The sequence below is a fragment of the Galeopterus variegatus genome, unplaced genomic scaffold (assembly GCF_000696425.1).
Source record: "Galeopterus variegatus unplaced genomic scaffold, G_variegatus-3.0.2 Scaffold1222, whole genome shotgun sequence".
NCBI lineage: Eukaryota > Metazoa > Chordata > Mammalia > Dermoptera > Cynocephalidae > Galeopterus > Galeopterus variegatus.
In genome coordinates, this window is record NW_007727333.1 from 290,284 (window position 1) to 306,777 (window position 16,494).

At 50.0% G+C, this 16,494-nt stretch overlaps 1 protein-coding gene across 1 annotated transcript; it reads left to right on the forward strand.

The window, feature by feature from the left end:
* The first annotated feature begins 832 nt into the window (after window positions 1-832).
* Window positions 833-13,021, forward strand: PRODH2 (proline dehydrogenase (oxidase) 2). Its single transcript, XM_008575694.1, is given in 13 exon segments — window positions 833-961; window positions 1,384-1,438; window positions 1,441-1,470; window positions 1,723-1,985; window positions 2,062-2,258; window positions 2,348-2,486; window positions 2,573-2,659; window positions 6,567-6,647; window positions 6,728-6,883; window positions 6,963-7,129; window positions 10,913-11,023; window positions 11,654-11,739; window positions 12,790-13,021. Coding segments are annotated over 13 exon segments (1,686 nt in total). The 3' UTR covers window positions 12,975-13,021.
* Window positions 13,022-16,494: the final 3,473 nt, after the last annotated feature.

Consider the following 16,494-nt stretch of genomic DNA (forward strand, 5'->3'; position numbering starts at 1 on the left):
CAGGGGCAATTAGTGGCATATACCTTATCATGCAGGCAGGCATGAGTGAGATTGTGCAAACACAGCACTTAGTGATTACAGCTGGTACTTACAGAGCACATATTGAATACTAGGTTGTGTGTATCCATTAATTGGATCCTCACAACCACCCTGGGAGGCTGATACTATGATTAATTTTTTACTTTTACTGTGAAATTTATATTCGGGAGTGTATAAAACATAGATTGTGGCTTTAAAAAATATTTACAATGTGAACAATTGTGAATGACCACCCATTTTTTTTATTGAATCATAATTGATTATACATATTTTGGGGGTTCAATGTTGATGTATGCTGATCAAATCAATATTATTAGCATATATATTATTACAAGTCATACTTATTTTTTATGCCCCTTATCCAATCTCTCCCCATCCCTCTCTCTCCCCCTCCCCCCTCTGATAACCCTAGATTTCTTCTCTCCTTCTGAAAGAGTAATGGTTACTCTCTTGATTTGCTGCCTGGATGATCTGTCCAGTGCTGAGAGAGGTGTGTTCAGGTCCCTCACTATTATCGTAGCATAGATGCTTCTTCTGTCACTCTGGAATGGGCTTTGTGGAGAGAAACATCCTCTTCTTTTCTTTGATCTCCACTGGTGACTCTGCTTGTGTCAATGCACTCGAGTGGCTGGTGGGCCATCTGCATGGTGGTTGTGGTGTAGCCGCTTTTGCAGCAGCCATGGCTATTATGGTGTCTGTGGTGGCCACGCACATGGAAGTGGTGTTTTTGGCGTGCTCCTTGCCTGGTTGTGGGAGGAGGGGTCGTCCCCAGATCCAGATCTCAGGACCCCGGATGGGCCCCATGGCAGTGGCAGTGTGCCTGGATGTGGCAGGAGGGGTCATGATCACCCATATTAAGAAAATAGGACCAAGAAGCCCCCATATGCCTCTACCTAGTTACAACTCCTCCCATCGCATAGAGGTAACCATCTCCTTGACTTTTATGGTAATCACTTTCTTATTTTTCTTGTCTTTATAGTTTAACCACCCATGTATGTACCCCCAACATTTTATTGTACTTTGTTTTTCCCTGCTTTCATATTTATATGAAATATTTACTGAGTAACACATCATGGGCTGTTTGGTGTCTGGCTCTTTTCACTCCACGTGTGTGTGTGAGATTTAGCCATGTGGTTGTGTATGAGCAGTTCATTCTTTTTCATGATTGTGTAGTTTCCCATTGTACGGATATACCACAAGGTATATCCACGGTCCCGTTGATGGAAATTTGGTTGGTTCCCATTTAAGATCATCACAAACAGTGCTACTATGAGCACCCTTTCTTGTACATGTTTCCTGATGCCCAGGTTCAAGTTCTGTAGGATATAGTCTTTGCATGAACAGCTGGTTTATAGGTTATGTGTATTTTCAAATTTATTCAATAACACTACACTGTTTCCGACTTAAGATGAAGCAATTACAATAAGAGAGGTTAGGTAGCTTGCCCAAGATCACGCAGCCAAACTGCTTTGAACCCAGCATGCGTCACCTTGAGCCCAGGCTCTCACTGAGCAGCCTCTGGAACATGATGGGCACCTAACAAGTGTAGGCAGTTATGCTGAGGGTTGTTGGGGGCTGCTACTGGGGGGTTCCTTTCCTGTTCCCATTACTCTGAACTCTGTCCCTATCAGTTAATAATTAACTGCCCCCCCTGTGAGCCTAAAGATATGTCCAGTTAATCAGTCACTGCCCCCTGGCTGGGCAAGGAGCAGCTGGTGAGCCTGCTGCCTCCAAAGCCCTTCTCCTAGCCTGGAAGCAGTGAGGGATTCAAGATGCTCCGGACCTGTCGAGTGCTCTGTTCCCAAGCTGGCCCCTCTCCTGGGTGCTGGCAGCCCCTGAGCTTTGATGGGGAGGCCTTCCACCTCAAGAGCACAGGAGAATTGACACGGGCTTTGCTGGTACTGCGGCTATGTGCCTGGCCCCCTCTGGTCACCCACGGGTTGGCGGTAAGCAGTTACCCTGAGGACTGGCCTAGAGGTTCCTCTGGGCCCTGCTCTGAGCCCTTGCTCCCTGTCATTCCAGCTCCAGGCCTGGTCTCAGCGACTCCTGGGCTCCAGGCTCTCAGGTGCGCTTCTCCGAGCGTCCATCTATGGGCAATTTGTGGCTGGAGAGACGGCAGAGGAGGTGAAGGGCTGTGTCCAGCAGCTCTGGACTCTAGGCCTCCGGCCCCTGCTAGCAGTGCCCACTGAGGAGGAGCCAGACTCGGCTACCAAGACTGGGTGAGTCAGGGGCCAGGGCCTAGGGAGGCTGGGAGGATGGCAGGAGGGGGCTCGCAGGCTTCAGGCCCTGACGCCTGCTGGCTGGGCAGTGAGGCCTGGTACGAGGGGAACCTCAGCACTATGCTGCGGTGTGTGGACCTGTCACGAGGCCTGCTGGAGACCCCTGGCCCAGCTGGAAACAACCTCATGCAGCTGAAGGTGACGGCGCTGACCAGCACTCGGCTCTGTGTAAGGGACAGGCAAATTTGGGGTGGGGGGAGGGCGCAGCTGCCCATCAGGTTCCCCTTGCCACCCCATCCACCACCCCATTTCAGAAGGAACTAACCTCGTGGGTCAGAAGGCCAGGGGCCTCCTTGGAGCTGAGCCCCGAGAGGCTGGCAGAAGCCATGGACTCTGGGCAGGTAAGGACCTCAGGGTGGGGGAGACTGGATGGTTGGTGGGGAGTGTTAGGGGAGTAGAGTCCCCTGGACTTGGGTGTTGCAGGAATCTGCAAGCAAGATGTTCAAAATATTTAACTACTGCTACTTCCCAGGCTTAGAACAGTCAGAATAAATGTGGCTGTAGCTCTGGGGCATGGTTGGAGTGGGTGGAATATGGGTCAGCTGGGGGTTCCAGAGGAGGGGGCTGGGGGCTGGGAGCTCTCAGAGGAGAGATTGGGATGGCAGCTCTTTATCAACCAGAAGAAAGTGTATCAATATGTTATTAATCGACACAACCATACTGGTGTGCGCAGGCTGGATGTAAGTTCGGATTAGACCAATGGGATTTCAGTTGATTCGTTCATTCATTCATTCCTTTTTATGTCCATATCCTATTTCTCTCCACCACTGGCAACCACTCTATCTTGTATAATGTGTATCTTTTAGTTACTGTGATTTTGTTTTGCCAAGTGCATACTGTTGGAGGGTACGTTTTTCCCAACATTTTATTATGAAAATTTTCAAACATACAGAAAAGTTGAAAGAACTATACAGTGAACATCCATATACCTGCCATGTTTAATATTTAACTATACTTGCTTTAAATCATATCTGTCCTTCCATCCATTCCTCTGTCCTCCATCAATCCATCTTATTTTTCATAGAATTCCAAGTAAGTTGCAGACATCAGTATACTTTCCCCCTTAAATGCTTCAGAACATGAAGCATTAATTCGAGCTCAATAATTACTTACGGTACTTCTTTTCTTTTAAGGTAAAATTTACATACAATGAAATGTACACATCATATCCCTTGATGAGCTTTGACAAATACACACACCTGAGCAACTCAAATCCCTGTCAAGATACAGGACATTTCCATTACTGCAGAATGTTCCCTCATGCCTTTCTCTGTCAATTTGTAATATTTTAGAATTTCCACAAATAGCATGATGTCATCTAACGCATCCTGTTACTTGCTTTTTCCACCGAGCACTCTGACTTTAAGATCCATCCAATGCTTCTAACGGCTGCCGCTGGTCATGATTTACCTCCCTACGGATGGACATCCAGGTGGCCTCCAGGTCTCCACCACTCCAAACACTGCTACAATGGACATGCTGGTGTTTCTTTTTCTAAGCTTGATTTGTTTTTTTATTTGTAATTTGAAAAAATGTGTCCCAGAACACACAGAGGCAGGATTCGGTGTTTTGGAAGATAGGCTTTGGAGAGTAACGAGTTTTACCTCTTTATGAGCTTCAGTTCACTCGCGTGGGGACAGCGACAGCAGCTGCTCAGCAGTGACTACAGCAGGGAATGTGTAAAGCGCCTGCCAGGCTGGCATCTGACCGAACAGAGGGGCCTCCTCCTTGCATCACTGGCTTCCCTTGGCTTCCCCCACACCTGCACACCTGGTTTGCCTTTTCCATTTCTGCTGGCTCATTCTCAATCTTTGCTAGGGTTTTCTCTGCCTGTCTCTTAAACATGGAGGCTCCCTAGGGCTAGGTCCTAGCCTCCTCCCCTCACTCCTTAATCCCCTTGAAGGGGCCTTCTCACTCACCCCTCCAGCCTCAGTTTCTCCACTCTGCACTAATGGTGCCCACATTCTGTCTTCAGCCCCAGCCTTTCTTCTGAGCCTCCTAGACATCTCCCTTTGAACATCTTCCAGGCCCCTCACACCTACTGGGCCCCACGCTGGCCTCAGAGTCTCCCCAAACCTGCCTCTCCTTCCTGTCCCCACCTCAAGGGCCTCCGTACCATCCCCCACCTCAGATCAGAGCCCCCCACCTCGGTCTCTGCATCTATGGGTTCCACAGGATAATTCATGACTGCCCTGTTCACTGCCATATCCCCGGCCCCTGGCACCTAGACAAGATGTATTGTAAGTGAATGAATGAATGAATGGAGTTATTTTTAGACAGTAAATTAATAGTGGAGGACTTATTGATCACTCACAATGTGCTATGTATTGTCCTGAGCGCTTCATATATGTTCAAGGAGAACATTTACTCTCTGCTGGTGAGTGGGATGGTTAAGAACCCAGACTTTGGGGAGGCTGAGGTTCAAATCCCAGGTCTGTCTTAACCAGCTGTGTGACTTTTGACAAGTGACTTCACCGCTCTGTGCCTCAGTTTCCCCATATATAAAATGGGGGTGATATCATAGTCCCTACTTCAGAGGGTGGTAAAGATTAAATGAGTTAAATATTTGGTGAGTGCCCGAAACAGCCCCTGACACTGAGCTGAGTTGGCCCTCTACGAAGGTGGGTATTATACAGAGAGAGTTTCAACAGCTAGTAACACCCCAGAAGTCCCCTGAGACATGCCCCAAGTCAGGGCAGAGACAATTCTCTGGGGGAAAAGGTAACTGAGCAGGTGTCCCCAGCTCTTCCCCTCTCCTGGAGAGAGCTTTGTCCCCCAAGATGGGAGGGTTGCAGCATCCAGACCAACTTGCCCTTAGGTGGGGCTTCACCAGCAGGCCTAGGCCTACGTCATCCATATTGACCTTGTTGGATATAATAAAGCTTTAAGTCCCACCTGTTCCTCTTTAACCTCCCAATTCCTTTGAACCCAGCTGGACTCCCTTCTGTCACCAGCAGCTCACATTCGCCCATTTGAATCCCCATATCAACACGGCGAGTTAGGAATGGTTATTACTTCCACGTTCCGAATGTATTCCTTCCCTAAATGCTTACTGAACACCTACCTTGTTCCAGGTTCTGTGCTAGAGGCAGAGGAGACAAGGATGACCAGACACCCTGCCCTTGAGGAATTTACTTGCTAGTCAGGGACAAGAGACACTCAATAATTGGAAACTAAAGTCAGTATGTAACAAATTAGGTAGACCTAAGCATGGCAGGGGAAAATAAGGCTAAGGAATGGGAAAGGAAAGCCTGAGATAGGGAGCTGTAAATTTACACCAGGGAAAATCTTGTTGAGAAGGACAGAACATTAGAACAAAGACTTGAAGGAGAGGTGGGAGTGAGGTAAGTGGACATTCGGGGAAGAGTGTTCCAGGCAGAAGGCACAGCCAGAGCAGAGGCCCTGAGGTAGGAAACTGGCACATTCAAAGAGCAGCAGGGAAGCCAGTGTGGCTGGAGGACGGTGTGCCAGGCAGAGAGTGGGAGCAAAGAGATCAAAGAAGGCCAGACCAGGGGGGGCCTGGGGGGCCATAGCGAGACCTTCAGCATTTGATGAGGAAGATCCTAAGAGACTAATTCGAGGTAACACGTATGGCGCTTAGCATGAGCTGGCTGCTGTTCTAAGCACTTGCCGCATGTTAATTCTGAGTCACTTCACCTCTCCAAGCTTCGATCTCCTCACTGGAAAATGGGGCTTGGAATGTACTTGTCTACCAGGATCATTGTGACGACGAAATAAGACAGTCTACAAAGTCATCTATTATAATAATAACACATGCAAGGGTGCTTCAAAAATCTCGTGGAAAGATTTGTATCATCTTTTAATTCTATTGTTCCATGAACTTTTTGAAGTGCCCTCATATCGGGCGCTCATTATGTGCCGGCACCATCCTGTCCTGATCACGTGCAAGCACATCTCACATATGAACCCATTTTATGCACACAATTCCTGGAGGTAGATGCTATGTATCATCTTCATTTTACAGAGGAGAAAACTGAGGCTCAGAGAGCCTATAAGACTTGCTCAAGGTCACACAGTAAGTGGTGGAGCCAGGATTCAAACCCAGATTCTGGGCTTGTAACCACTGTATTACACCATAACAAATAGTATCTCTGATATTGCTAATTGTCAGATTTCTAACAATTTATAAACTTTTTTTCTCCTTCATGGCGGTAGGGGAGATGAAACTTAGGCCCTAGAAGGGACTAGTAGTCCTGAACCCCTCTCCCCTCCCCTGCTATCCCCCAGAACCTCCAGGTCTCCTACCTCAACGCCGAGCAGAACCGGCATCTCCAGGCTTCCCTGAGCCGCTTGCACCGGGTGGCACAGGTAACATCTTCTGTGTGGTCTGGCTCCGCTGTCACTGCTGGACACCCTGTGGCCCTGACCACAGTCTCTCTGACCCTCAGCATGCCCGGACCCAGCATGTGAGGCTCCTGGTGGACGCAGAGTATATCTCGCTGAACCCCGCACTCTCTCTGCTAGTGGCTGCCCTGGCTACGCGCTGGAACAACCCCGGGGAAGGGGGGCCCTGGGTGTGGAACACCTACCAGGCCTATCTAAAGGTGTGTGGTGCACTCTGGGGGATGGCAGGCTGGGGTCCCAGTGCCTGGACTCACTGGAACCTGCCCATGTGCCCTGCAGGACACACATGAGAGGCTGGAGCGGGACGCTGAGGCCGCACACAAGGCTGGCCTGGCCTTTGGAGTGAAGTTGGTACGAGGCGCGTATCTGGACAAGGAGAGGGCAGTGGCCCGGCTCCAAGGGACCGAAGATCCCACCCAGCCTGACTATGAGGCCACCAGTCAGAGGTAGGACTGAGCCTGACTGGCCTCTGAGAAAAATAATACTGACATCTAACCTTAATAAGAGCTCACTGCTCTTGAGGCTCTGCTGAGCGTCCTGTGTGTCTACACATTACTCCCTCTCCCTGGCCCAGGACATCACTTCCCAGCACCTCCATGGGCTCCCTGCTCCCACCTTTGCCCCGCACCCCCAGTCTGTTCCCCACTTGCAGCCAGAGGGAGCCTGTTAATACCCGCGTCTCATCATGTTCTTCCTCAGTTCCAACCCCTTCCATGGCTTCCACCACAGGCTCAATAAACCCCAAATCCTTATGCTGGTCCCCAAGGCCCCATAAGATCTGGCCCCTGTCACTTCTCTAACTTCTCCTACTCTTCCTCTCACTCATTTCACACCAGCCACACTGGCCTCCTCAATGATCCCTAGGCCTTTGCACTTTCTGTTCCCACCGCCTAGAACGTTCGTCCTCCAGACAGCTGCATGCTCAATCCCTCTCACCTCCTTGTGTCTTTACTTCTTGGTGCCTTTTCAGGGGGCTTCCCTGCCCTCCCTAGTGAAAACTAGAACACCTCCAGCCCTGCTCTCTGTCCTCTTCCTGGATTTAATTTTTTCCTTGGCATTTTTCAGCGTCTGAGGTTCTACATAGTTTAGTATTCAATTGCTCATGGTCTGTCTCCCCCACTAGGATGTAGGCTCAGGAGGGCAGGGCTTTCTGCTTTGTTCACTGCTGAACTGCCAGTGCTTAAAATTGTGCCTGCTACATGGCAGGTGCTCAGTACAAATCTGTTGAATAAATGAATAAACAACTCCACGCAGTAGGTCCTATTATCATCCCCATTTTATAGAGGAAGAAACTGAGGCACAGAAAGGTGGAATCGTTTACCTGTGGTCACATAGCTAGTCAGAGGCAGGGCAAGATTGGAGCCCAGGCTGACTGGCTCTAGAATGTGCAGTCTTACCCACCTTATCAAATCACCCTGTGCTGGGGCCAGATATGGGTGAGCTCTTTGTAGCCCCAACCCGTGGCCCTGGGAAGGAGGAATTTATTCATTCAACACATACTTGTTGGCCACCTGATTTAGATCAGGACCTGTGCTGGACCCTGGTCCAGCAAGATCACTCTCACATCCTGGGCTTTATTTTTGGAGTGATGAAAATGTTGATCAACCAAGGCGGTCCCCAGGTCCTGTCTTCATGGAGTTTACAAAGTCTGAGTCTCTTTTACAGTGAGTCAAAGAGAGGTTGGTAGGGCTGCAGAGACTGACCCAAGGTTACAGGACAAGTGACCAAGCCACGGTTGGAACCTAGGCTCTCATCCAAGACACACGAGGTGCATTTGTGTCCCATAGGCCTAATCATGGGCACCAGCATTTTTTTTATTGACATATAATTCATATACCATAAAATTAACCATTTTAAAGCATACAATTCTGTGGATTTTAGTATATTCACAAGGTTGTGCAACTATCACCACTATCTAATTCCAGAACATTTTCATCATTCCAAAAAGAAACCCCAGGATGTGATGGCAATCTCGCTGTGACATCTGTCACCCCATTGGTTGCCAGGGTTGATTCAGCTCATCTGGCTGGCTAGGTGTGTGTCCCATTCCTCCCTCACTGCTCTATGTGTGTCCCTCCCAAAGCTGCACACTTGGTCGAAGAGGACGACCTTCCCTGATAAGGGAGAGGACCATTCTTCGGTCAAGGGTATACGAGCAGCTGCCCTTCCCTGCTAGAATCTCCAAACAAGTTCTCAAGGTCCAAAAAGAAACCCTGTACCCATTAGCAGTCGCTCCCATTCCCTCCTCCGCCCTCAGCTGCTGGCAACTGCTAATCTACATTCTGTCTCTATGGATTTGCCTATCCCGGACATATAAATAGAATAATACAATATGCGATTTAAGAAGGCTTTTGTATCCGGCTTCTTTCATTTAGCATGTTTTCAAGGTTCATCCATGTTGCAGCATGTATCAGTACCTCATTCCTTTTCATGGCTAAATAATATTCCCTTGTATGGATATACCACATTTCATTTACCCATTCATCAGCTGATGAACATTTGGATTGTTTCCACTTTTGGGCTATTATGAATAATGCTACTATGAATATTCATGTACATATGTACACGTGTGAACATGCATTTTCAGTTCTCTTGGACATAAATCAAGGAGTAGAATTGCTGGCCATATGGTAACTCTATGTTTAACTTTTTTGAGGAACTGCCAGATGGTTTTCCAAAGGGGCTGCACCATTTTACATTCGCACCAGTGGTGTGTGAGGATTTTTAGAAGTGTATTTCAAAAAGTTTGTGGAAAAATAGAATTAAAAGATAATACAAATCCTTCCATGAACTTTTTGAAGTACCCTTGTATTTCTTCACATCCTTTCCAATATGATCCCATTAACGTTTTAGTACAGATTTTGAGTAAATAATAAATTCACATGGTTCAAAAACACAAATGATATGAAAATGAATACACTGGCATATTTCACATCCATCCACATCTGCATCTACTCATGGGGTCTCCCTGCCCCCCACAGGCAGCCACTTCTGTTAGTCTCTTACATGTGTTTCCTGAGTTTCTTTATGCATATACAGGCGAATACAAAGATATTTGCTTATTTTGTGCAAATGGCACCATGCCCACACACTGCTCCTTGCTTTTCCTTTCACCTGCATACCTTAAAGGCAGAATAGTCTAGTGACAATGAGACCAGGCTCTGGAGCATCAGACAGCCTGAGTTCAAATCCCAGCTTGGTCACTTCTAGCTGTGTGACCTGAGGACAAGAAACTGAACCCGTCTCAGCTCCAGTCTCCCCCTCTGTAAAACAGGCATAACAAGAACATCTACCTCACAGAATTGAATGTGAACTGGATGAGAGATTAGATTATCCCAGAGGAAACAGAATCCCACGCAATGGGGTTTAACTGAAGAAAATTTAGTGAAGGATAATTTATAGAAATGTGGGCAAGGTTAGGGGAACTTCCCCAAAAGGAATGTAGAGGCATCCAGGAACTCACAAGAGCAGGAAGCTGTTCTGACCCCTATGTTGTAGCTGAGGGAGAGGGGCCACCCTAGGGGAGCTGAGGTCGCACAGAGAACACAGTGGGGTGAGCAAGGCAGGGGCCACGGGGTGAAATACCCAAGCTTTCTCTCCTTCCGCCTTCTGATGTCCTGCACATGACTCTGGGTGGTGACATACAAGTCAGCTTCCTGAGGGGCAGAGAAAGGCAGAAAACAGACATTGGGGGAGGTAGCAATGGAGAATAACCAGCTTAGTATGTGAAGTACATAGGGTGGCATTTTGGGAAGCATTTGCCAGTCTTTTTACCTTTCCATATCAGTGCCCAGGTAGTGTCCTTGTTCTTTTTTACAGCATCACTATCCTTTATGTGCCATAGTTTATTTAGTCAGTTCCCATGTAGGGACATTTGGGCTGTTGTTAATCATGTTCTGTAGACAATGTTGCAGTAGAATAATCTTGTGTAAATGTCATCTTGTGCGTGTCATGTGACCCTTTGCTGTGAGACTGCCATTCTTTGTATGCACTTTCATCTCATTCCATCCTCACAACAGCACTGTTAAGTGAACTTACATTGTCACAAAAGAGGAAAATGGCTCAAAGAAGGAATGTGCCTTGCAGCTGGTGCAGGTGGAATGAGGGTACTTTCTGACTCCAGAGATCCTATCCCTGGGAGCACACTACCTCCCCAAGGACAGGAATCCCCTGTCCCTGCAGCCTGACCCTCGCTCACCAGGTGCACTGAATGGAGCATCTCCCTTCAGTTACAGCCGCTGTCTGGAGTTGATGCTGAACCATGTGTCCCACCGTGGCCCCATGTGCCACCTCATGGTGGCTTCCCACAACGAGAAATCTGTTCGTCAGGCAACAAAGCGGTATGAGGTGGGGGAATAGGAAACAGGTACCTACAAGAAGGCCCCCTTCCTTCCTCTCCCTTGCTCACATGCCAGGGATGGGCAGGATGTGGAGCAAAGGGAGGAAGAGTGAGCGGTTCTGTGGAGGATATTAAAAATATTTACCCCCTGGGCCGGCCCCCGTGGCGCACTCAGGAGAGTGCGGCGCTTGGGAGTGCAGCGGCGCTCCCGCCACGGGTTCAGATCCTATATAGGGATGGCCGGTGCGCTCATTGGCTAAGCGCGGTGCGGGCGACACCAAGCCAAGGGTTGCGATTCCCTTACCAGTCACAAAAAAGACAAAAAAATAAAAAATAAAATAAAAATATTTACCCCCTGCTATGCCTGTAGGTCCTGTAGGCCCCAGCCAGGCAGAGTATTGCCCCTTATTTTGGGGGGCATGGGGAGGTCTGAGGGTTCAGGGAAGTGGCTGGGACAGGGACTTACTGGGGTCTTTTTAGGAGGATCAGAATAGTGGGTATTTATTGAGTTTGGAAATAGTTCAATATTGAATTACTGGAACAGCCTGTAATACTGGCTGGGTGTATAAAGGCTAACTTGCAGCTCTAGATCCAGCCACTGTCTGGATTGATGATACGCCCTTTTCTGTAGCATGTGGGAGCTGGGCATTCCTCCAGATGGGCCTGTCTGTTTTGGACAACTTCTGGGCATGTGTGACCACGTCTCCCTGGCATTGGGTATGTAAATGCCCCCTCCCACCCCGCTCTGCCCCAGCCCCAGGCCTCATTCCTGCCCAGCCAGATCCCTTCTGCTATTTCCAGAAAATGCCTGGCAAGGCTCCCACCCAGAGCTTGCAGCTGGCCCAGCCTCCAGACCCTTCCAGATAGATCTGTTATTCCAGTACCTGAGGGCCTTGCAGGGCTGTGTCTCTGTGTCTGCTCTCTCTTGATCATGGTGTCTTATTTCCTGTGTGCTTTGTAACTTTACTGTGCTGGGGCCAGAGACCAGAAGACTTATGTTTTCATCTGTCAAGTGATAAGGGGTACAAAACCACTTTACCCTAAACCACAGGTTGAGGTTTCTTGAGCCATCCCAGTGGTATAAATTCGCAAATACTTGAAGGGGCTAACCCATGGCCACAATCTCTCAGAGACGGATTTTTCTCTTTTCTTCCCTGTTCTGCTTATGGCCAAAGCCATTCCCTGGGAGTGGGGGAAGGTAGGAGGATTGACTTCTTGTTAACTCTTACTCTAAGAGTGTGGGATTTCTGGGTTCCAGATTAATTTGGGGGAGTTCTCTTTTATAACTCTCATGCAGGTCAGGCCTTTTTTAATTTTTATTTTTATTTTGTGGCTGGCCACAGGAATTGAACCCTAGACCTTGGCATTATCAGCACCATGCTGTAACCAACTGAACTAATCAGCCAGCCCTGGTCAGGCTTTGAGCCTGACCCTCAACTGTACTCCCTCAATTCTATGAAGTCATCAAATAGCAGCTCAATTTTGCCTTCAGGACAGAAGTGGCTTCCTGGGTGTCCTTTCCCTCTCTGGGTTCTCACTTTCTCTTAATTCTCGAATTAATAAATTCCTTACTCTCTCAGAAGCATTTTAATGTCTTTAAGATTTTTAAAAAATGTTTATTCCAGGATTTTTAGTTTTTTCAGTGAGAAATTGTGTTCAACTCACCTAGTCTGCCATGTTCACAGAAATGGAAATCTCTACTGCAGACGGGGACAGGGAGCCTCTCTCTAAACCTGAGCCCATACCCTACCAACACTCTCCCCCCAGGGCAGGCCGGCTATGCAGTGTATAAGTCCATCCCCTATGGCTCCCTGGAGGAGGTGATCCCCTACCTGATCCGGAGGGCCCAGGAGAACCGGACTGTGCTTCAAGGTGCCCGCAGGGAACAGGAGCTGCTCAGCCAAGAATTGTGGAGGAGGCTGCTGGGCGGAGGCCTAAGGGTACCCCATTAGCACCCCTGGGTGTCATGTGGTTAATAAAGGTCCCAAGCTACTCCCCAGGCTACTGTCTTGCACTGAAATTGCCTCATTGGGGAAGGACTCTCGACCTCAGTCTGGCCAAGCTGTGGGACTCTTCAGCTCAAGATATTTTTATATAACCCTGGAGCATAGCAAGGGCATTGATCAAAGAACAATGAAGCTTCCCCGGCCTCTGGAGCAGCAATCCTGGGATAGGCCTGGTCATTGACTGATGTGGGAAATTTCTTCACCCGGGTGGAGGCTCAAATGAAGAGCACAGATGAAGAACAGACATTGAGGCACTACAGTCAAAAGGCTGGGCCAAGGCCACATGTCCAGGGAGGGAAAGCAGAAGAGCCAAACCAGTCTCTCATTTAATAAGTACTGATGAGGCCCCTTCTGAGCTAGGTTCTGATGTGAACAATGCTGGGGACACAACAGTGACAAAGACAACCCCAGGCCCTGTATCGCAGGGCTCTTAGTCCAGTGAGAGTAAGCAGTTCCATCTTCAGACAGTGACAGCTCAGTGTGGTCAAGGCTGGGATCAGGCAAGCCCAGGCAGAGAAATCAGGGATGTGTTGGGGAATCTCAGGGGGCTGTGGGAGGCCAGAGGAAGCACCTGACCCAGACTGAAGATGATCAAGAGGGTATCCCAGAGAATTCGTAAGAATAACCAGTGAAGATTGAGAAGAGCCTTCAAAGGCAAGGGCATGTGCGTAAACAGAGAAGTGTGACACAGATTGAGGAGTGAAGAGACAAGGATGGAGGGGTGGGCAGGGCCAGATAATGCAGCCTTAGATGCCAGACTGCAGGGCTTCGAATCTGTCCCAGGGACACTGGTGAGTCAGGAAGGTTTCAGGAAAGGGAAGGGCAAGGTCAGGTTCAGCTTCAAGAAGATTCCCCTGGCTGCCATGTGGAGGGTGGAGCGAAGCGAGTGGAGACAGGCTGGGAGCCCAGGGCCGGGCTGTGGGGAGCAGTGGAGGGGGTTGGTGGAAAAGAAAGTAAGGAGGCTGAGGGGATGGGCCTTGGGGCTGATGGGCTGCATGGGATGGACATGGCTGGGGGAGGCCCAGGGCTCTGGGTTGGAGACAGGGACCCAGGAGAAAAGATAGTGTTGGGAAGACACTGAGGCCAGTGTGGGACCTGGTGGCTGTGACAGGGTTCGGAGGACACCCAAAGGGAGATATCCTGTGGGACCCTCAGGTCTGGGGCTCAGGAGAGTGACTAGGGCATCGACAGAGAAAGGAAACTGTCTGTGGGGGTGACTGAGAAGTATGGGAAGAAGACAGCCAAGGAGAGCTGTACAGGGATCAGGAAGGGTCCGCCACCCCAAAGAAGTCCTGCCAGGTGCGGGAAGCAGGTAGACAAGAGGGCAGGAACGTGCAGAGAGCAGCAAAAGCTCTGCAAGTGACCTGAGCTCACGCCTCTACGAGGAGGGAGGCTAGTGCGCAAGCGTGGGAAGAGGCCACCGCTGCTCATGCGCCTAGGATTCCCGCCCAGACTGCCGCTAGTGCGCCAGTATCACGTGTCAGCCACGTGGTGAACTCTAGAGCCTAATGGTAGGGGGTAAAGCCACCTGGGCTGGGGTCTAGGCCAAGAACTTTCTGGGCCCTCCATCCCCACCAGACCCCTCCCCCAGCCCCCNATTTTTAAAAAATGTTTATTCCAGGATTTTTAGTTTTTTCAGTGAGAAATTGTGTTCAACTCACCTAGTCTGCCATGTTCACAGAAATGGAAATCTCTACTGCAGACGGGGACAGGGAGCCTCTCTCTAAACCTGAGCCCATACCCTACCAACACTCTCCCCCCAGGGCAGGCCGGCTATGCAGTGTATAAGTCCATCCCCTATGGCTCCCTGGAGGAGGTGATCCCCTACCTGATCCGGAGGGCCCAGGAGAACCGGACTGTGCTTCAAGGTGCCCGCAGGGAACAGGAGCTGCTCAGCCAAGAATTGTGGAGGAGGCTGCTGGGCGGAGGCCTAAGGGTACCCCATTAGCACCCCTGGGTGTCATGTGGTTAATAAAGGTCCCAAGCTACTCCCCAGGCTACTGTCTTGCACTGAAATTGCCTCATTGGGGAAGGACTCTCGACCTCAGTCTGGCCAAGCTGTGGGACTCTTCAGCTCAAGATATTTTTATATAACCCTGGAGCATAGCAAGGGCATTGATCAAAGAACAATGAAGCTCCCCCGGCCTCTGGAGCAGCAATCCTAGGATAGGCCTGGTCATTGACTGATGTGGGAAATTTCTTCACCCGGGTGGAGGCTCAAATGAAGAGCACAGATGAAGAACAGACATTGAGGCACTACAGTCAAAAGGCTGGGCCAAGGCCACATGTCCAGGGAGGGAAAGCAGAAGAGCCAAACCAGTCTCTCATTTAATAAGTACTGATGAGGCCCCTTCTGAGCTAGGTTCTGATGTGAACAATGCTGGGGACACAACAGTGACAAAGACAACCCCAGGCCCTGTATCGCAGGGCTCTTAGTCCAGTGAGAGTAAGCAGTTCCATCTTCAGACAGTGACAGCTCAGTGTGGTCAAGGCTGGGATCAGGCAAGCCCAGGCAGAGAAATCAGGGATGTGTTGGGGAATCTCAGGGGGCTGTGGGAGGCCAGAGGAAGCACCTGACCCAGACTGAAACCTAACCCAGCTCACGAGCACGGTCCTCAGACCCCTCCCTTCCCTCAATCCCTTCCCGCGGTGCACAGACCCCACCCCTGACATGCAGACACTTCCTGGGACCTCAGTTCACGCCCCCACCCCGCTGACGCCTCTCAGCGCTCTTAGCCCGCAGACTCTGCCGTGAGTCCTCTTTCCTCCCACTGCACTCAGACCCCACCCGTCCCTCCTCAGGCCCCTTTCCCCAGTCCGCAGGTCCCGTCCTCAGCCCGTCCTCCCCTGGACACTTTCACAGCCCATGCACTCCACAGCCTCTCAGATCCTAAACCCCAGGCTCCTCTTCCCCCACTCGGTAACCTTCAGAGCTGCCTCCTAAGCCCTCTGACTCCTTTCCCAGGCTCACACCCTCGCAGCCCCTTGACCACCCTTGCACGCCCTACTGCAGTGCTAAAACTACTCTCCCAGCCCTCAGACTTTCTTAGATCACCTTCAGCTCTCAGACTCCCTTCGAACCCTGACTTTCTGATATGTAGCTCTTCCAGAGCCCACCTTTTCTCATTTAGATGCCTCCCTTCCCATCAGACACTTCCTGAATCCCCTTCCCATCGGACTGCCCCCCTCGGACTTCCAGCCAGCTTTGTCTTTATTGCTTTATCGTCTCCAGAGGTGCAGTCCTTCTCTTCCTCCTGCCCTCATGGTACCCCCTAGCTGACCTCTGCCCTGGAGCTGACTGAGTCTGCAGCCTACAGATGACCTCACTACCCTCTCACTTTCCCGTGGAACTGGGCTCCGTGGGGGATCCAAACGCCCAGGTGGGCCGTCTGCATTGCCTGGCGGAGGTTGGGGGGTGGGGGTGGGGGGTGGGGAGGGTGCCCAGGCTGGAGCCTGATCAGGCTCC